Here is an 18,429-nt window from a genome sequence, read left to right as displayed (position 1 = left end):
GACAACAAACCAACTTTCTTCTGAAGCCTCACCCCATGGCATAATAATTGGAGTCCTAGAGAAGCATAAACACAGGCACGCACATCCACTTCTTTATGTATGGGAGGGAAGCTGCTGCAAAATTTTGCAGCACTGTGGAAAATATTGAAGGCCATGCTCTGAAGGAGTCCCCAAAATTCTCTGAACTTGGCCCCCCAGTTTGTCTGAGCTTCTGTTAATTCACCATCAGCCTGTTTCCCCCTGGTTCTGTTTCCACTCCTTGTGCTCATGTTCCTGTTTTTGTTATTGTTCAGTGTTCTAGAATCCAAACTCTAGCAGAAGAGAAAATGGATTAAATTCACTGGGTGAAGGGGGAGATCTTGACAAAATCAAATGAAAGGTACTACCGGCTTAGAAATGAGCCCTTGTACGGCAGGCCCAGGGGCAAGTGAAACACCATGCTCTCTGGTCCTGATCCCATCTGATATTGGCTGTGCTCTGAGATGGAGGCTTGGCATTGGATAGTGAGGAGGGGAATTGCAGAAGTATATGGATCTTGGCAGGATGCCCTGCCAGGAGAGAGCTGCCTGTGTGACTGCTTAAAAAACTCTCCACAGATTTTTCGGAGTGGAATAAATGGGACTTTGGCTGCCAAATCTCTCTGCAGCATAAGCCCATCAGTGCCACTAGTGCAGTAGGCTTGGGGGTGAGGGGGAGGGTTTAAATCCAGTTTTGGTTTGCTCCCAGCTCCAGTCAAAACGTTTTCTCAGATTTGTGAACCTTTCAGGTGAATCAAGGCTCAGTCTGGAGCAAAACTGTGCTACTCCCAGCTTTGCCATTGATTCACTGTGTGAATCTTTAACAAGTCAGTCCATACAGAATGCAGCTGCCCAAACTCCTCCTCTTTGCCCATCAATATGATCATGTCTCTCCACTCTTTGAATCCCTACACTGGCTCCCCATCCACCATCAGGACATATTTATACTGCTGCTTGTCACCTTCAAAGCTCTATAGCGCTCTGCCCCAAATACCTATCTTCTCTTGCTGAGCTTGTCACCCTCTACTCCACCAGCGTCCTCTGCTTGTCAGCTTCTTGCACAGTACCTCCAGGCCTTTTTCCAGGTGATCCCTTATGCCTGGTACAACTTCTCCAAGCTCCTCAGCAAAGCCCCTAACCTGTCCATGCTTAAGTCCCTTAAAATCCCGCTTCTGCCATGCTGCCTACAATGAATCTAGTTGATTTATATAGAAATGTCTGGAGAGTGGCCAGCACATTATGGGCCCTACCACTAATAAGTAGCAATAATCACTTAAACCCTGTATGTGGTTGTAGGCGAGTCGCTTACCCGCTCAGGGCCTCAGTTTCCCCATCTAGGAAATGTGGATGCAGGCCCTTGTCATAAAGAATGCTGAGGCTTGCTTAGTAGATGTAAAGCTGTACAAATTCCTTACTTTTATTTTAACAAGGCCATGAACACCTGGGAGCTTCATCATTGCCTCTACAGGCTTCTTGCAGCTTCACAGCAGCAGCAGGAATAGAACTTCAGGCCAGGGACTGTCTACTCTGTGTGTTCAGCGCCTTGCACAATGGAGCCCTGTCCTTCACTGGTTCCTAGGCACTACTGTAATAAACATGATTAATAACGGAGCTCGCATCCTCCCCATCCCAAAACAGAGGCCTCTACCACAAGCCAAAGGAGACTCTCCATCAACTGTTAGCAGCAGAGGGCTGATGACACATGGCTGGGTGGGTCTGATTCCCTCCTGTAGAAGGCCATGATGCAGTTCATTACAGCATTTTTGGTTTTATGTATGGGGAACCACTTGGAACTCACTGGGCTTGTTCTGTTTAAACTCCCAGCCAAAGGCAAGGTTTGCGGGAATGTCTGTGAGATCACAGCCCTAGGGGAAGGAGCTCACATGATATGGGTCCTTCTCCTGCTCCTCCCAGACATGCTGGATGCTGAACTGGATTTGTGCAGCCTTTCAGAGTAACAGTCTCTCTTTGCTGCCATCACCTTGTTCTCAATCACAGCCCAAGCACCAGCATGGCTACTCCTGGACTGGACATAAATAGGCTGCTTGGCTGAGGCTGTGCAGCACTAGTGGGTATGTGGGAGTGACAAACCAGACCCATCGCTGCCAGAGTTGTTGCGTTTGAAGCAGTTCTTAATTGGCTACCGTTACAAAGAGGCCATCGCAGAGGCAGCGCTGGCTGCTGGAGGTTATTTACTCAGTGCTGTTGCTGATGCTTTTTTTTTTTTTTCCTTCCAAGCCCCTTTGAGCAGCCTGTTCCCCAGCAGGCAGGAGGAATTACAGGCCTCACACTCTCCTGGCCCCAGCTCTATCATCATTCCTGTCTGTGCTCGATAGAGATCAGCTCAGGAGAGCCCAACTGCCTACTCCGAAAAGTATCATTACCAGCAGGGCAGCTCCAAAGGCTGCTGGCTCCTGACAATCCAGTGGGGAGAGGTGGGCAGCTTACCACATCACACACGTGTGCGTATGCCTGAGAGAGACGGTTTGTCTACATGGCGCTGTGTGTGTGTGTGAGAGAGAGAGAGAGAGAGAGAGAGAGACTGAGACTGGGTGGGAGAGGGAACGAGACTGAATGGTGTTTGTATACCGGTGGTTTTGCACCAGCTTATGTTTACGCATCTATCTTTTCTCCCTTCGTTCCCTGCACAGGGGCCCGTGTGATTGCAGATGGGAGTTGAGAGATCTTTTCCCAATACCCTGGCTATGTGCTCAGCTGATGATCGTGTGCACGCAGCCACCCTCTCCTCATTTGCTGTCTAGGAAGGAACGTCCAGGAGAATTAGAATGATTTAAAGAACAGAGGCAAGAGATAAAGAGTTGCGAGAGGAGATATAGGAGAGCAGGGCTAGTGCTCACGCTCCAAGCTGAGACGTAGCAGGGAGCTGGGACAAATAAGGACAGAGTGTGGCAGGAATGAGTAATGACTCTGGGAATCATGATGCTCGTGGTTGTTTGTGTCCCTTTGCTCTAATCTGCTTGTCGTGTATTCTGCAAAATTTTAATATACTTTTTTTTTTCTCGGCCGTTGTGATAATCCCTCTGAGGCTTGGGACTGAAACTGGTTTCCTTACTGCTTGCTTGCTTCTCCATCACACACACACTGCTGGTTTCTTAAGAGAAGATTGCTTGTGAGGCTGCATATACCAGCACTAGGACGGCTATGTTATTGTAGGATTGCATGCAAACACTGCATGTTGTATGGCTTACTGTATTGGTGCACACCCTACTTTGTTTGTGTAGGGTTGCTCGTGAATCCTGAACCCATGCAAATGCTGATTTGTTATTGTAGGGTTGCTCGTGATGGCTGTCCAGTGCGCTCTGGTGTTTATTACAGAGCCGTGCAAGAATATCGGGATGACTCACTGACTTGTGATAGGATTGCTTGTGACTGCTAGGCTGAATGCACTCGTGTGTTTTAGCAAGGTTCTTCAGAAGTGCCGTGCTGCACAGAAACGGGTGTATTATTGTAGGGCTTTTGGTGTTGGCCAGGAACGCCATTTTCTTGTTGTAGGATCATTTGTAGCACTTAGTTATTGGCAGGCACTTTATTTATTTATGATGATTAAAACATAATTTGATTTGAAAAGAAAAGCCCCTATTCCACAATGCCATGGGCTTTGCAAGCAGAAGAAATAGCAAGGTATGGGCATCTTGCACTCCACATGTCCGTGTAATAATTTTTTTATTTTATTTTTTGTTAAAGCAGCTGGGAGGGGTAAGCTAAACCAGCCCAACTCCATGCGTCTCAATTTGAGGCACCTAAACTTGGAGTCTGTCCTCTCAGTCAGCCTGCCCAATGGCCATGCTGGAAGCAGCACCTTGTAAATGCCAAAGGTACTAGGTCAAGGGACAGGACTTAGCAGAGGCTAAGCCTGAGGGACCTGCTGGCAGTGTGTGATGGTGAAGGATTAGAACTAGGAGACACGGTCCTGGATGCTCTTGTGCAGGCAGCTGTCAGTCTGTGTGTGTGTGTCTGGAGGGGTGGGGTTTGGGTATGTAAAGCTGCCTGCAATGGCTCAAGAGCATGAGTACCAAGTAGGAAAAGAAACCAGAGAGTTATTTATAAGGTGAAAGCAGATAAACATACACGCACAAATGTGTTACAGTCTTGTGTTTCAAAAAGTAATAGCTGCTTCTCTAATAAGCCAGCTCTATATGTCCCTTTGTGCTAACCCAGGCTGAGCACGGAGGGTCTCTTGTTTATGCATAGTAAACCTTGCGCTCCCCTGCCACCCCCCAAGTTCAAGCAGCACAGAGATGCAATTCCTTCTTGTTAAGGGTTTTTATTCCCTCCTCCCTTGTGCTCTGAGCTGTGAATTCAGCTGATGGGAGGAATCTTCTTGCATGACTTGTCTTCAAAGCAGGGAGGGCCGAACAACCAACATCTTTTGTCCTCTTTCACATCCCACAATCATCTGTCTGGTGTTGATAGACTTTTTGTGTTGGGCAGGATATAACACTTCCTGTTGCAGACCAGCACTTCCTGCTAGTTAGTGTTACTCCCTTGTCTGGTGATTTACACGGTCACAGCGCCTCACAACACAACTGCTCAAATATTACCTTACAATATGGAATGCAGATGTTAGAAGTGAGATTAATTCATCCAGCAACTCGCAAGCGTTCAATAAAGTCTAAACACATTCTTCTACTTCTCATATCTCTTTCAACAATACTGAGACACAGGTGAGCCGGACTGCTTCCAGCGACGTATTTGTCAGTGTTCAGTGGAGACAGGGAGACCTTGGCATGAGCTGGCATCTGGTCTGCCAGCATCACCGGGCATTCATGTGCTTGCGGGGTATTCATGGCTGTGTGTGTGTCCACGTGTATATGAATGCAGGAATGTGTATAAGTGTGTGCACCTGTTTGTGAGTACACACATGTTGCTTGTGGGGGTGACTTCACCCTTCCCTAGCACTTTGGTGCACCATTCCCCACATGTGCTATCCCCACCCCCCACAGCCTGCGTAATGTCTGCAGCAGGCACTTGGAGGCCGATGGGAATGGTATGTTTTTTCCTCTCTCTCCTTATTGTAAATGGAAGGAGGTGAAGGCAGAGATGAGACTGTGCGTTGCTCTGGCTCCACTGGCAGCTTCCCGCGCCCGGTGATGAATGAGCTCATTGCTGAGTCTTGCGTGCACCCCTCCACCGAGGCTTGGGAATTTCTAATGAAGGGGCCAGCCGCCATGCTGGCGCGTGTGTGTTGTTAACGGCACAGAGTGATATTAGGCCGCAGTGCTGGGGCAGCATGAGCAGGAGGAGAAAAGAGAGTGGAAGGGAGAAAGAGAGCCAGAGCAGCACGGGGTGGAGCACAGATTTAGGGGAGAATGGAGCTGGCAGCATGGCATTGCAATGCAAGAATAACAGAAACTACTCCCAGATTGCTGTGTGCAGCTGTAACCTGCTCTGCACAGAACTGCTGCTGTCAATCCCGGGTGGAAGCAGTCCTGAGAGCTGGATCTGGCCTCAGCCCTACTATTGTCTGCTGGGCCTGAGCTGGTCATTGCTACCAAGCACCTGCTCCTGGCTTACAGAGCAAATAGGTGGTTGAGGCTGCCTGGAACCAGCCCTTGATCTCGCTCACGCTGCTATTTCACACTCTAAATTGTGCCTTTACTGGTGGCCATGGCCCCTCCCCTCCTTTGTAGCAAATTTGGGTTTGTGCTGCCGCTGACGCATAGACACCCATATTTCTAAAAACTGCCACCACATTTTGGCACTAGTGGGCCCCACTGTGGACAGTCTCAACAGAGGAACCAAAGTCCGAATGGGCCATGGAGAGTGAGTTCCCCTCTGATGCCTAGCGAGGGCCATAGGTGCTGGAACTTGGGGTGCTGGGGGGGCTGCTGCAACCCCTGGCTTGAAGCAGTTTCCATCCTATACAGGGTTTACACTTTTGTTCAGTGGCTCTCAGCACCTCTTGGCGAGGGCCCCTCCAGATCCCGGGCATGTTGGTGGGGCAGTGTGGGGAAAGAGAATATTTTTAAGTGCATTTCAAACAACTGAGTAAAGCAAACAGGCCCCTGTTTGCCTCCCTTCCCTCTCATGTCTAGGGAAAAGTGAAGATCTCTAAACACCCCAGATGTCACTGGCTGACATTATAGAATAGTAGGGATCTCAGGAGGTCATCTAGTCCAACCATCTGCTCAAAGCAGGACCAATCCCCAGATTTTTACTCTAGTTCCCCAAATGGACCCCCTCAAGGATTGAACTCACAACCCTGGGTTTAACAGGCCAATGCTCAAACCACTGAGCTACCCCTCCACTGTGCTTTGATTGTACCAGGCCTCACAAGCTGAGCAAGGCAGGACTGGTTCTGCCTATGGATATGAACCGCTCAAGGACAGCCTAGGTGCTGCAGGAAGTGGTGCTGGTGATTTTAGTAGGGGGTGGGCTCCACTGCAAGTCAATACCCAGCCCAGTGGAGAGCCATGCAGTTCAGACCCCATCCCCACCCACTGACCAGCCAAAGTGCCCTGGTGTTTTCCTGGCTTTGGCTTTAGGCTTCTCTCCAGTCCTGCCTTTCTATTTGTTTCTCTACCAAGGGGAATGGCTAGAACAGGGAAATGATCCCTGGCTCCGCACCACTGTTTCCTGGCTGCTGTGTCTGCCCAGTGCTCAGGGACTGAGGCAGGTGAATACATCAGCCTTAAAGGAGGGGCTGGCCCTAGCCTTTGGATCAGGCTACCCCTATCAAAGAGCCCCAGCTCAGGACTGTAATTATCTTTACATTTTGGCATTATCCTTCCCCCTGCCTCTGGCTCATGAGCTGCCCTTGCTTCCATGAAATTGCTGGTGGGGCACTAACCAGGGCACATGGGGTCGCTGCCACGGGGAGCTGGATACTCTCCAGCCTGGCAGAGCACACGTGAGAGGTGCTGACAGACGGGCGGGCTGAGCTGTAGGGATGCCAGCTGGATCAGCCCCCAATGTGCTCATGTGCAGATGTGCCACTACTAATGCAAATGGATCCTGACAGCATCCAGGTCATGCTCTGTTCCAAGAGAGGCTACCCCAGTCTTACCTCGGACACAAGAGGAGCCTTACACACGAGGGAATCAAAATGGGGCTTGTACCTGCAACAATTCCAGCAGCTTAGCAGGATTGTGCAATGACCAGCCTTCCAAATGGTCATTTGGGAGCTGTGGCCAAACAACCTGGGGTGAAGGAACTAGGTCTTTGCTACCCCAGGAGTGCACCGGGCTCTGGCATAAGGCACCGGACTCTGGCACTAGCCACTGTTTTGCATTCTATGAGTGCATTCAGTGTCTGCCAGTGAGGGGCTGGAACCTGATAGAGAAGGGAGTGTCTATGCTGTCTCTCCCAACAGCTCTGCTAATGCAATCCTCACCAGCAGCCCCCTTTGTGGTTCCAGTGCTGGATCCCAGACACACAGCTCTGCCGCAGCCCCTCAGCAGGGCCAGAGTAACCCATTACTGGGCCCTAGGCAAACATTCACTTCTGGGCCCCTACCTTGTTGGAGAAAGCAGCAGTTTGTTTACCCAGTGCCCTCCTCTGTCCTTGGCTCCTTTGGGCATGGCACAGTGTGGCTTAGCTGGGTGTTGGGACTTCCTCTGCCAGCCCAGCCCCTGGAGAACTTAAAGTGAGTGGTGTTGCAGCCTGAAGCACGGGGTCACAATGCCACTCAGCTTTGGCCTGGCTAACCCCTTATCATGATGGAGGAACGTCCAGGCCAGATTTGAGTGGTGGTGTGACCCCGTGCTCCAGCTCGCAATACCATTCACTCAAGTAGATGAAGTTGTTTCAGGTCAGGGGCAAACCCACATTGGTTTTTAAAAAAATAATCGGGGCCTTAGGCATGTGCCTTGTTTGCCTACCTGTTAATCTTGTCCTGCCCCTCAGTCCTGACCCATGGGTCCCCATTCTCTGCCCTGACTTTCTAAGCTGGGTGTTTTGACCATATATTTTGGCCCCAGCCTACCCTACCCACCTCCACCCCTCTGCTATTCCAGTCCAATCAATTCAGAATTAAAGCTGAATAGGTAGGCTGAAGATCAGGTTGCAGAATAGTCAGTCAAAGGAAGTGGACGAAGCTCCATTGCTTGGGACATTGAACTGCTGGGCAAGGCAGTGTTGAAGAGACTAAGCAGGGCCCCATGTTCTCTGCAGCACAATGGGACCAAATATTGTGGCCAAGAGCCCCCCTAAATTCTGCAGCAAGAATCCCTAAATTCGCTAACCTTGCTGAGCAATGTAATGTAGTTCCATGACATATCCTCCATTCCCACCCCTCTGACACCCAAACACACACCTTTATGACTCATCATTGCAAACACTCAATGATAGATCCTTCACCAGTGATCCTTTTCAGCAACAGGCATTTTTGACAATGGACTTTTTTGCTCATTTCTCCAGAGAGCCCTCAGCAGTCATGATGTTGTCTAGACAGCCTGATTTAGTCTCCCATCCATGATCGTTGCAGGGACCATCCTACCAATATGACTCTCAGGTCTCTGCTGGACATGTCCATACCAATGTAGCCTAGCCTCACCCAACTTCTCTGCAGCTGGGCCAACCTGGATTAGGCCCCTCCCAACCTCATTTCATTTCTTATCACAGAGCATCCAACTATTTGACCAGCCTACTGAAAACTGTGTTGCCACTGTTCAGTGTTGGTTTGCAGGGTCTCGCAGTCTTCTGCACATATCACTAAGTTATCAGCGAATAGCATTTTCCAAGGCAGTTCCCTTCCGGGATTCTCACTTATCTCAGCCAGGAGAGCTGCAAACGAAAAAGGACTCAACGCAGACTCTGGGTTTACTGGAAATTCTCTCCCGTCGCCCTATTTGGTTTTTTACTACAGTACTCACTCCAGCATATGTATCCTGTATAAGATGGACATATCCTTCTAGTACACCTCTCCATCACAAACTAATTCTTTTAGTATATGATCATACCCCTTCTCCAAGTCCACGCAAATCAGGCCCAGTTGCCATCTCTTTTCTCTGACCTTCTCCATTGGGATTCGTAGAGCAAATATGGCGTCAACTGTGCTCCTTTCCATCATAAAGCCGTGCTGATCCTTCCAAATTTCAACTGTTCCTCATGGATGCTTTTCAGTAATGTTATCCCACACCTTCATAGCAGGTGATGTCCACTTAAATGGGTGATAATTGACACACACTGTAGTATTGCCTTTATTTTTAAACATGGGCACCACAAAGGTTTTACATCATGCATCCAGCATTTTCTCTTTCTTAAGAATATCATGGAATGGACTTGTAAAATCCTTGAAGCCATCCCTTCCCAGTGACTTCAGCACATCCAGACTTCATCTGGTCCAGGTGCTTTCTCCTTTTTCATTTTCCTACATGTCTCTACAACTTTTTCCTCCTTTATGGAGGAAGAAAGGAAACTCTTATTTCAAACCCAGGGTGTGGGGCTTGAACAGCTGATCTGTACTGCTTGTCCACTAGAAATGCTTGTGTGAACTGATGCCCAATGTGCCTGGCTGTAGCAACTTAATTGGAATGTGCAGCAAAAATGCTGAGTTCTGTGCTACGTTGTGGAAAGGCCATATTCCATGTGCATGGAGTTATGGAGTCTATGGGCCCTGACTGAGAAAAATGGGGCAATTCTCCTCAGAACCACTGTTTCAGGTTTTCTGTCACATTTTCGAGGTTATCTTCCCACCCGTAAGGGCTACAAGTTTTGTTTCTTTTAAATGAAAGCTGAGATTCTGGAGCACAGTTCTGTGACAAGGAGTGACTTCTACAGCCAATTTCATGGCAGTAGATTACAGGGGGCCTTGACTATAAAGACCATTCCTGCCTGGCTGTGAGGGAACTGGTCTGGATGGCCCACAGAGCCTTTCAGATTCTCATTTTCAGGCCGCTAACACTGATTCCATGGGATTTAATTTTTTTTCCTTGCAGCTGAATCAGAGGAACACTGTCCAAACGTTAATTCCTGTGAAGAAGATGGAGAAAGGCCTGCTGCTGGAGCACATCCTGCGCAACTTGAAGGTTCCTCAGAGCTATGAGGTTCGCCTGACGCCCATCACCAACTTTGGGGCTGGTGATATGGCTGCCCGCATCATCCGGTACATGGAACGTAGGTATCTTCCCCCTACATCCCACCCAAGAGAGCAGGGGCAGGGTCCCCCTCAGCGTTGGGTTGTTGGGTTGTGATTACAGGAGGGAGTCTCAGGGTGATGCAGTGTTGTGGTGACGCAGTGCCATCACTGCCCTTTGGCCAGGGCTCTGCAGCCTTCCTCACCATGGGACCCCATGCAAAGACTTTGGGTAGGGGGCCAAATTCATTTTACATAATGTTATGTTCTTTGCTTGCCAGTGTTCCCAGCCACGCTACATGGCCCCTTTGCTGCTGGATGATATTAGGCTCCTCCGTTCATGTTAGGGCACAAGCCATGGGCATTGTGTTGTAGCCGGACTGACCACAAAGGGGAGAGAATTTGGGGGGCCTTGGAGCAGTTCATTCCACAGCTCTTTTCATAGCTAAGCCAATGTGTTGTAGCTGTGTTCTAACTCCTGTGGAGCGCAGGGCCCTCTACCTGATCCTGCAGATCACTGGACATACACCCAGCTCCCTGCTCCCGCACCACATTCCTGCAGGACACTGAGCTGCTTTGATATGCTGTCAGACAGTTGCCCTCTCAGTTTCACTCAGGAGTTTGGGCCCCACCAGTTCAGCATGTAAGACCCACCTATTCCATTTCCATGTGATTTTGCACAACCCTCCATTCCCATGGGGTATAATTGTGACTCGGTTTCCCCAGGGATTCCAGTCCCCTTTAGTTGCACACCAGCGCCTAGACCCTATTGATTTCCTGCAGGGTGACAGACCCTATTCTAACGGCTACCTCAGTTGTCCACCAGGTGTGAAGCTGTCTGGATTTCCCTGCTGGATACCAGCCTTCCCATTCCCAATGGATTCCATGAAAGAATCTGCTTTAGCCACTAGATACAGGGACTTGTGCTGAACAAAAGGTTTGCATCTGGGGTTCTGTCTGCATTTTGAAAATAGAACTGTGAACCCACAAACTCAGGACCCTGGTCTGTCCCAAACACAGGGATTCTCTCATTTGGAACTCAGGGGCTGTGAGGTGGCTGTGGGTGATTTGGGCATTAGTCGCATTTCTCAAAGTGTTTTTTTTGTTCAGGTTTTGATTTTTTTCCTTGGGAAACAAATGCTGTTCTAAACCCTTTTGTTTTCTGTTTCCTTTCCCAGCGATTAACTATCCCAACCTGGCAGGTAAGCAACGAGGCCTCCGGTTTTATTTTTGACTATACTGAGCGATACCTGCCTGGGCAGCCACAGGCAATTACCAGACTTGCCAGAGAGAATGGGGAGGTGCAGCCATGCCAGGGGTGCTGGGTGGCACAGGTGGCTTTGCAACATGCTCCTATCAAGGGGGGCATCAGCAACTCATCATTGTCCCAGCAATGTCGGCTTTTTCAAAATAACCCGCCTGGTCTGAGTTGGGAAGGGAGCTGCCTGATACTCCTGCGGGATGTTGGAGAATGTTTTCCAGTATGGCTCTTCTTTCCCTGCAAACACCCACACCCCGTTCCTTAGTCTCCTTTCCCAGCATTGTTCTTTCGCCCAGTCATTGCTCTTCCAGTTATTCCCTCTGAGGGATGCACTTCCAGCCCAAAGCTTTAGGACCTGGCTGCAGGGCCTGATTTTTCTTAGGTACCGAGCACCCATAGCTCCCTTTGACTCTGAGCTGAGAATCCTCAGCATCTCTGAATAATCAGGCCCTGGGTGTTTAACAGGAATAGGATGATGCCCAGAGTTCTTGAGAGAGGATTGTTTAGGGTGGTCCCAGAGGGTTAGAACTAGTGGTGGAATCATCTCCTCTGGGTGAGGGTGGAAGCCCCACTGGCTGAATCATGGGAAACTTGGCAAGGTAAATAGGGCAGAGGTTCCCATGTTGACAGAGCACTGACTGGCGATCCACAGAGAGCAGGCTGGTCCCATAGTGCTGTCTCCTCCTCCTTGTTTCCAGCTGCCAAATTGAATGAAACAAATTTGAAAACATATATTCAGTATTTTCCTAATGTTCCTTTTCCATGTAAGCAAGTCCTGTAGCTGCTACAGGGGTGCTGTGATGGTGGCTGGGAGGAGAGGGAGGGGTCTAGGCAATGGCAGCTGGGACGGGAGGCAGACAGGACACATTCTCTCAAACAAGGTGTGGTCCACACTCTGAAGAGGTTTTTGAACCCCTGCACTAGGGAGTTTGCTGTAGAAAAAGGTTCTGCTCTAGCTAGGGGCAATAGCTTCCTATTTAGTCATGAGGCTTCTCTGTCGGTAATTCGTATGATTCCCTCCTACTAACATGTCCCTTCCCCCACGCTGCAGCGTGGCACCTCAAGTGTCCCATGTGCCTCCGATTCCCACATCTCTTGAGTGAGGGCTGCACCTTGGCCCCTTCTCGCAGCTCCGTGCCTTCTCTGGTGAAGACCCACTGGGAAACATTAAACAAATTGCCAGGGTCCTGTATTCTGTGCGTCCAGAACACGTTCCCTTCTGCACCTGGCCTGGGGAGAGATCCCATCTCAGTGAATAGGAGAAATCTTTCCTTTTGCCGCTTCTTTTCATTTCCACATAACTCTCAGGAAATCCTGTGGGGACCCCTATCTCATGAGTGACCATGTCCTTGGGCACTTGAGAAGTGGGGCCTCCAAAATCTGACATTTTGGCTGCTTGACAAGGGCCACAAGACTAAAACAACACTCATGCAAATGGGTACAGTTGCAGCCCCCCTTACATTTCGATACAGGGGAACAGTCACAGGTCCCACATGCTGTGCTCCATCTTGAGGCAAGCTGCACTGAATGCTGGGAGCTATGTGCTGCTCCTTGTGGGTCCTGCCCACCGCATGAAAGGTGTGAGAACAACTGCATTGTCGTTGCTTTGGCCATCCCCGCTTTAGAGCAACACCCCTTCCCTTCAGACCTGCTGGCCAGTGAGATATGGTCACAAAGGCTACTGGCTTTGTGTCCATGCTGCAAAGTTAATAACCCAGAATGGCACCCCACCCTTTGGAGCTGCTGGCTCCACAGGTCATCAGAGTGTCTCTCTCTGCCCTTAACTCTCCTTCCTTCCACTTTGAATTCCTTCCCGAATGCCCAGCTTTCTGGAGCAAAAGGCAAAGATGAGATGATTAATGCCCATGGCAGCCTGATCCAGGGCACACATAATGGTGATTAATTTACAGACTCGGAGTGTTGCTTAATATAATTATTTCTTCATGCATATTCTCTTCTGGCCTAATAAGATGTTAATGATGTTGGGCCATGCATGCTTGTGGCATGGTTACAGACGCAAGTGCAGCAGCGATCCAAAGGGAGGGGACGGGGTGCTTAACTTTCATGCACTTTGAGGTTAAAGAGAGGAGTGACAATAACCAATAAAAATATATCCAACTCTAAGAAGTTAAGTGATACCTTCTGTTGTTTTACGGGATCCCTGACTCCTTGTGGTCAGTAAAGATCTCCTGGCACTTACTGCAAGAGTAAAAGTGTTAACCCAGGGCCAAATTCCAGCTCGGGTGAGTCTGTTCTTTCTCCCAGAACTCCCCCTGCTGGTTCAGTTGCTTACAATCTTCACTTCCTATACTAAACTCTTGTGCAGAACTTGTGTGTGCAGTCAAACAGCTGCCGTGTTCCACTCCAGAAGTGGTGAGTGAAATGATTTCCCTGTATGTCCAGTCTAGCATTCTGACATCCTTGGAAATGATGCGTAGTGAAATATAAGAGATTAGTGTTTTCTCTGCCACAGGCCATTCCCTTCCTGAGCAGGAGCAGTGTTCCCGTCTCACTGCACGTCATGCTAACGTGATCGGTCATCTATTGCATGCGATAGAGGGTGATCAGCCTATGGGATTTACCATGCCTGAATAGACCTAAGGAGATTCATCCAGTCCATTGTTTGCGCCTAGTGCATCTAGCCCTGCCTCTGACAATGGTCAATGGCAGATGCTCCAGAGAAAGCTGAACCTCCTCCCCTACTGTGAATGTGCGGGAGTGAGAAATGAGTTGACTGGTTAGAGCATGGCTCTGAGATTCAGGATTCTCGAGTTCTATACCCATCCCTGGGAAAGGAGTATGTGTGCCTAGTGGCTCGAGCACTGGACTGAAGTTGGAGACTCCTGTTTCTATTCCCTGCTCTGTCATTGGCTGTTTGTGCAATGAATGCAAATCAGGCTGTATGTCATGCTCAGTCTTAATTTCCCCGCCTGTTCTATGGGGATAATGATTATGTATCTCCCCGGGGTGTTCTGAAGCTCAGTGAATGAATGTTTATAAAGCACTTTGAGATCCTTAGGTGGAATGCATTATGGGTCTAATAATACTGAACACTCTTATATAGTGCTCTTCATCCTTGCATCCCAAAGCACTTTACAAAAGGTGATTAAGCATCACTGTCCTCACTGTACAGCTGGGGAAACTGACACACCAAGGGGAAGTGACTTGCCTATAGTCACACAGGAAGTCAGTGGTAGAGTGGGGATAAAACCCAGCTCTCCTGTAGCCCAGTTCCATGTCTTAGCCATCAAACCACAATAATATGTGCAGGTACCCCTAACAATCACTATTTGGCTCCCATAGTCTGTAACTGGGAATAACTTCCTTCTTTACGTGCACCACAGCAGCCTGAATATCCGGGCTGGGACTGGCTCCCCCATGCTGACGTGAAAACCTCTGTTCCATTTTTCTAAAAGGGGAAAAGCCTAGAAATGCTAAGAGCCATGGCAGAGGATCACTCCTGGGTGAGTGCAGGGAGGTGGCTGTGACCAGGGATAAATACCAGGGCACTTTCAGCTGCAACCACTGCAAAGCACATTGAGGGACTCTGCCAGGTGAAGGAAGAGCTGCCTTTGGGAATCCTGCTCCACCTTGGCTCTGACAACCCAGAGAAAAGCTTCTGTGTTCAATATTTAACCCAACGGTTTAATATTTAAACAGGGAGGTTCCTTTGCTCTTCTTGTTGCTGAACCAGGATCCCAGCCAGGTGGATGGAATCTGAGGCAGGGTTTGCATCACGCTGCCAGGGCAGCCGTCAGGTTGCTGCTGTATTCTCAGTGATGCAGGGGATCATTACAAGTATTGTTGCATAAGAACATAAAAACGGCCTTACTAGGTCAGGCCAATAGTCCATCTAGCCCAGTATCCTCTCTCTGATAGTGGCCAGTGCCAGATGCTTCAGAGGGAATGAACAGAACAAGACAGTTTTGAATGATCCTTCCCCTGTTGTCCACTCCCAGCTTCTGGCAGTCAGAGACTTAGGGACACCCAGATCATGGGATTTTTATCCTTGACCATCTTGGCTAATAGCCATCGAGACACCTATCCTCCATGAACTTATCTCGTTCTTTTTTGAACCACGTTATAGTTTTGGCCTTCACAACATCCCCTGGCAATGAGTTCCGCAGGTTGACTGTGCGTTGTGTGAAGAAGTACTTCCTTATGTTTGTTTTAAACCTGCTGTCTATTCATTTCATTGGGTGATCCCTAGTTCTTGTGTTATGCGAAGGAGTAAATAACACTTCCTTATTCACTTTCTCCACACCATTTTATAGATTTCGATCCCCCCCGCTTAGCTGTCTGTTTTCTAAGTTGAACAGTCCCAGTCTTTTTAATCTCTCCTCCTATGGTGGACATAGTTGTGTCCTCACCAGCACCCCCAAGTCCCGCAGGGTGTCCCCACAATCAGGGGCGGCTCTACAAATTTGGCCGCCCCAAGCAGTCATGCCCGGGAGGCGCCCCCGAGCCGCGGGAGCAGCGGACCTCCCGCGGTCATGACTGCAGAGGGTCCGCTGGTCGCGGGGCTCGGCTGGACCTCCCGCAGCTGTGGGCGGTTCGCTGGTCCGGCGGCTCCGGTTGAGCTGCCGCAGTCATGCCTGCGAGAGGTCCACTGGAGCCGCCGGCCGAGCGTCCCCTCCGCAGTCATGCCTGCGGCAGGTCCGGTAGTCCCGGGGCTCCGGTGGACCTCCCGCAGGCATGACTGCGGCAGGTCCGCCGGCCCAGCCTGCCGCCCCCCCGGGAAAGGGCCGCCCCAGGCGGGTGCTTGCCCCGCTGGGCTCTGGAGCCGGCCCTGCCCACAATTCAAATGCTGTTCCTTTCCATGTTTTCAATGTGTCACACACCAGCCTGCCTGCTCAGTCACTCTGAGTGGGAAGTGCGTTTGGGTAATGACACGCAAATGAGCACACCATGCATTCAGCGAACCACAACCAGCAGCCCGTGAACTGTAGTTGGGATTACCCAGGGGCTAAACCATGGCGAGTATTTCACTCTGGCAGGACTGATTGTGCTGGTACAGGAGCTGGGCCTGGTGGAGGTGAAGCCAGGCTTGTTGGTACAACCTAAACAGATTGGAGGCTGGTGAATACCAGCCTCCCCTGTCGTGATCTGAAGATCTCAGCACATCCAGCAGCACAACAGGCCTGGATCTCAGCCACCTTATTCACATAACCCGCTGGAAAGGACACGGTGCAGCTGCTGTCTCGCTTCTTCCCCTGCCTTTCGGAGCTGGAGACAAACCAGCCATGGAGAACATATGACCATGATCCCCAGGCCTCCAATCTCCCAGGCTCTTGCCAGGGCCAGTCCCCACTTCTCCCTCCTCCTCTTCCAGCTTCAGCTGCAGAGCAGCCCCTGAGCTCAGCACTACAAAGCAATAGCTAATTTGGATTAGGATGCTAATTAGAAATGAATGGACTGAATGGAGAGCACTTAGCTAGGGTTAATCAGCAGTTAAATGGGCAGCGGAGCTCCCTATGACTGCATTCCTGCCGAGCTCCTGGGGCCTGCATTCAGCAGCAAAACCCAGCTGCCTTGGTCAGTGAACCATTGTGGTTGAGTCCCTCATGGACAGAGCATAAGGTGCAGGTGGTAGTGAGGGCCGTGTGTGGATCCCTGTGGATCTCAGAAGAGTCCATTTCTCTTCCTTTTCACCCTCCCAAATCTAACATGGTGGGTGCTATCCAGTCCCCATAGCGATGTGCCATCAAGGAGAGACAGGCATGCAGTAGAAAGAGGGGACAACAGTTTAAAGCCCCAAGTTCTATACTCCAGATAAGGTCTCCAGAGACCCTGACTGAGCCCCTGAATTCCACGTGACCCCGGGCTCTCTCCCAGCCAGTTTCTGAAGCAAGCACATCCAGAATCAAACTTATTGGGGATACAGGAATTTGGAAACATAGGGACTGATGTAAATGAGAGTTGTGCTTTCACATGCCCATAGGGGAAATGTGTTGCTGGTGCTTAGTGCTCAGCTTGTGTCCCAAGGCAGGGGGATTGCTAGCCCCTGTCAGTTTCTCCTTTTAAACGTGTTGCTTCCCAGTTTCATTGGGTGCCCCTTGTAGAGAGGAGCTCCTGGTTGAGCTGTCCTGCAGGGGCTCAGGGCAGACTGTTAAGAACCAGGGCACAAACGCCTAATTGGCTGCAAGTGCTATACTTAGATTTCACCAGACAATTATCAAGTGTAAACGCCTCAGGCACTATAACTTAACATGGAGTCCCAGACAGTCCCCTTGGGTACTCCAGGTAAGCCTGCCTTTGTGATAGATGATCCCTTACACCATGAATCACACAAATATTCAGGTTATTCCCAATCCCAAAGAATTGGTCACTAAGGCTTTGGCTACACTTGCATTTCAAAGCGCTGCCGCGGCAGCGCTGCCGCGGCAGCGCTTTGAAGCGCTAAGTGTAATCAAAGCACCAGCGCTGGGAGAAAACTCTCCCAGCGCTGTCCGTACTCCACTTCCCTGTGGGGAATAACGGACAGCGCTGGGAGCGCGGGTCCCAGCGCTGGGGCTTTGACTACACTGGGGCTTTGCAGCGCCGCAATTTGCAGCGCTGCAGAGGGTGTGTTTTCACACCCTGCTGCAGCGCTGCAAATTTGTAAGTGTAGCCAAGCCCTTACTCCAGGTCAGTTGCACTTTAGCTTGCACGCCAAAGACTATGTTTGTAGCCAATCCTATACTAAACTATCTAAAGATTTATTAACTAGAGAAAGGAAATGGGAGTTATTTACAAGGTTAAAGCCCATGAACATGTGTATACAAATGAGTTACAATCTTAAAATTCAAAAGGTAACAGAAGTTTCTATAATAAGCAAGTTCTATGTGTCCTTTAGGTCTAACCGAAGCTAAGCAGCTGGGGATCCCTTGCTTGTGCCTAGAAACCTCCCCCCCCCCCGCCCCCCCAGCCATCCCCCCGGAGTCCAAGCAGCAATGAGACATTGTTCCTCCATGTTAGGGAGTTTTATTCCCTTCCCCCATCTGCTTTGAGCTGCAAACTCAGCTCATGGGAGGAATTCACTTGCATGACTCATCTTTGTGGGGTGGGCAGGGGAGAGTAAACAGCAAAGTCTTTTGTCCTCTTTAATGTTCCACTCTAGTCCTTCTGGTGCTGAT

The 18,429-nt window shown here is 49.8% G+C and overlaps 1 protein-coding gene across 4 annotated transcripts in view; it reads left to right on the top strand.

The window, feature by feature from the left end:
• MDGA1 (MAM domain containing glycosylphosphatidylinositol anchor 1) overlaps positions 1–18,429 on the top strand; it is a 191,343-nt gene that overhangs the window by 139,394 nt on the left and 33,520 nt on the right. For all 4 annotated transcript variants that reach the window (XM_045009519.1, XR_006577983.1, XR_006577984.1 and 1 more), the window contains 2 exons: positions 9,917–10,094; positions 11,232–11,255. In XM_045009519.1, the coding sequence (XP_044865454.1) occupies positions 9,917–10,094; positions 11,232–11,255 (202 nt within the window). The remainder of the gene's footprint in view (positions 1–9,916; positions 10,095–11,231; positions 11,256–18,429) is intronic.

The sequence above is a fragment of the Mauremys mutica genome, chromosome 3, assembly GCF_020497125.1.
Source record: "Mauremys mutica isolate MM-2020 ecotype Southern chromosome 3, ASM2049712v1, whole genome shotgun sequence".
NCBI classification, from domain to species: Eukaryota; Metazoa; Chordata; order Testudines; family Geoemydidae; genus Mauremys; species Mauremys mutica.
The sequence above is the reverse complement of the archived record's forward strand: the minus strand, read 5'-3'. Positions and strand labels throughout refer to the sequence as shown.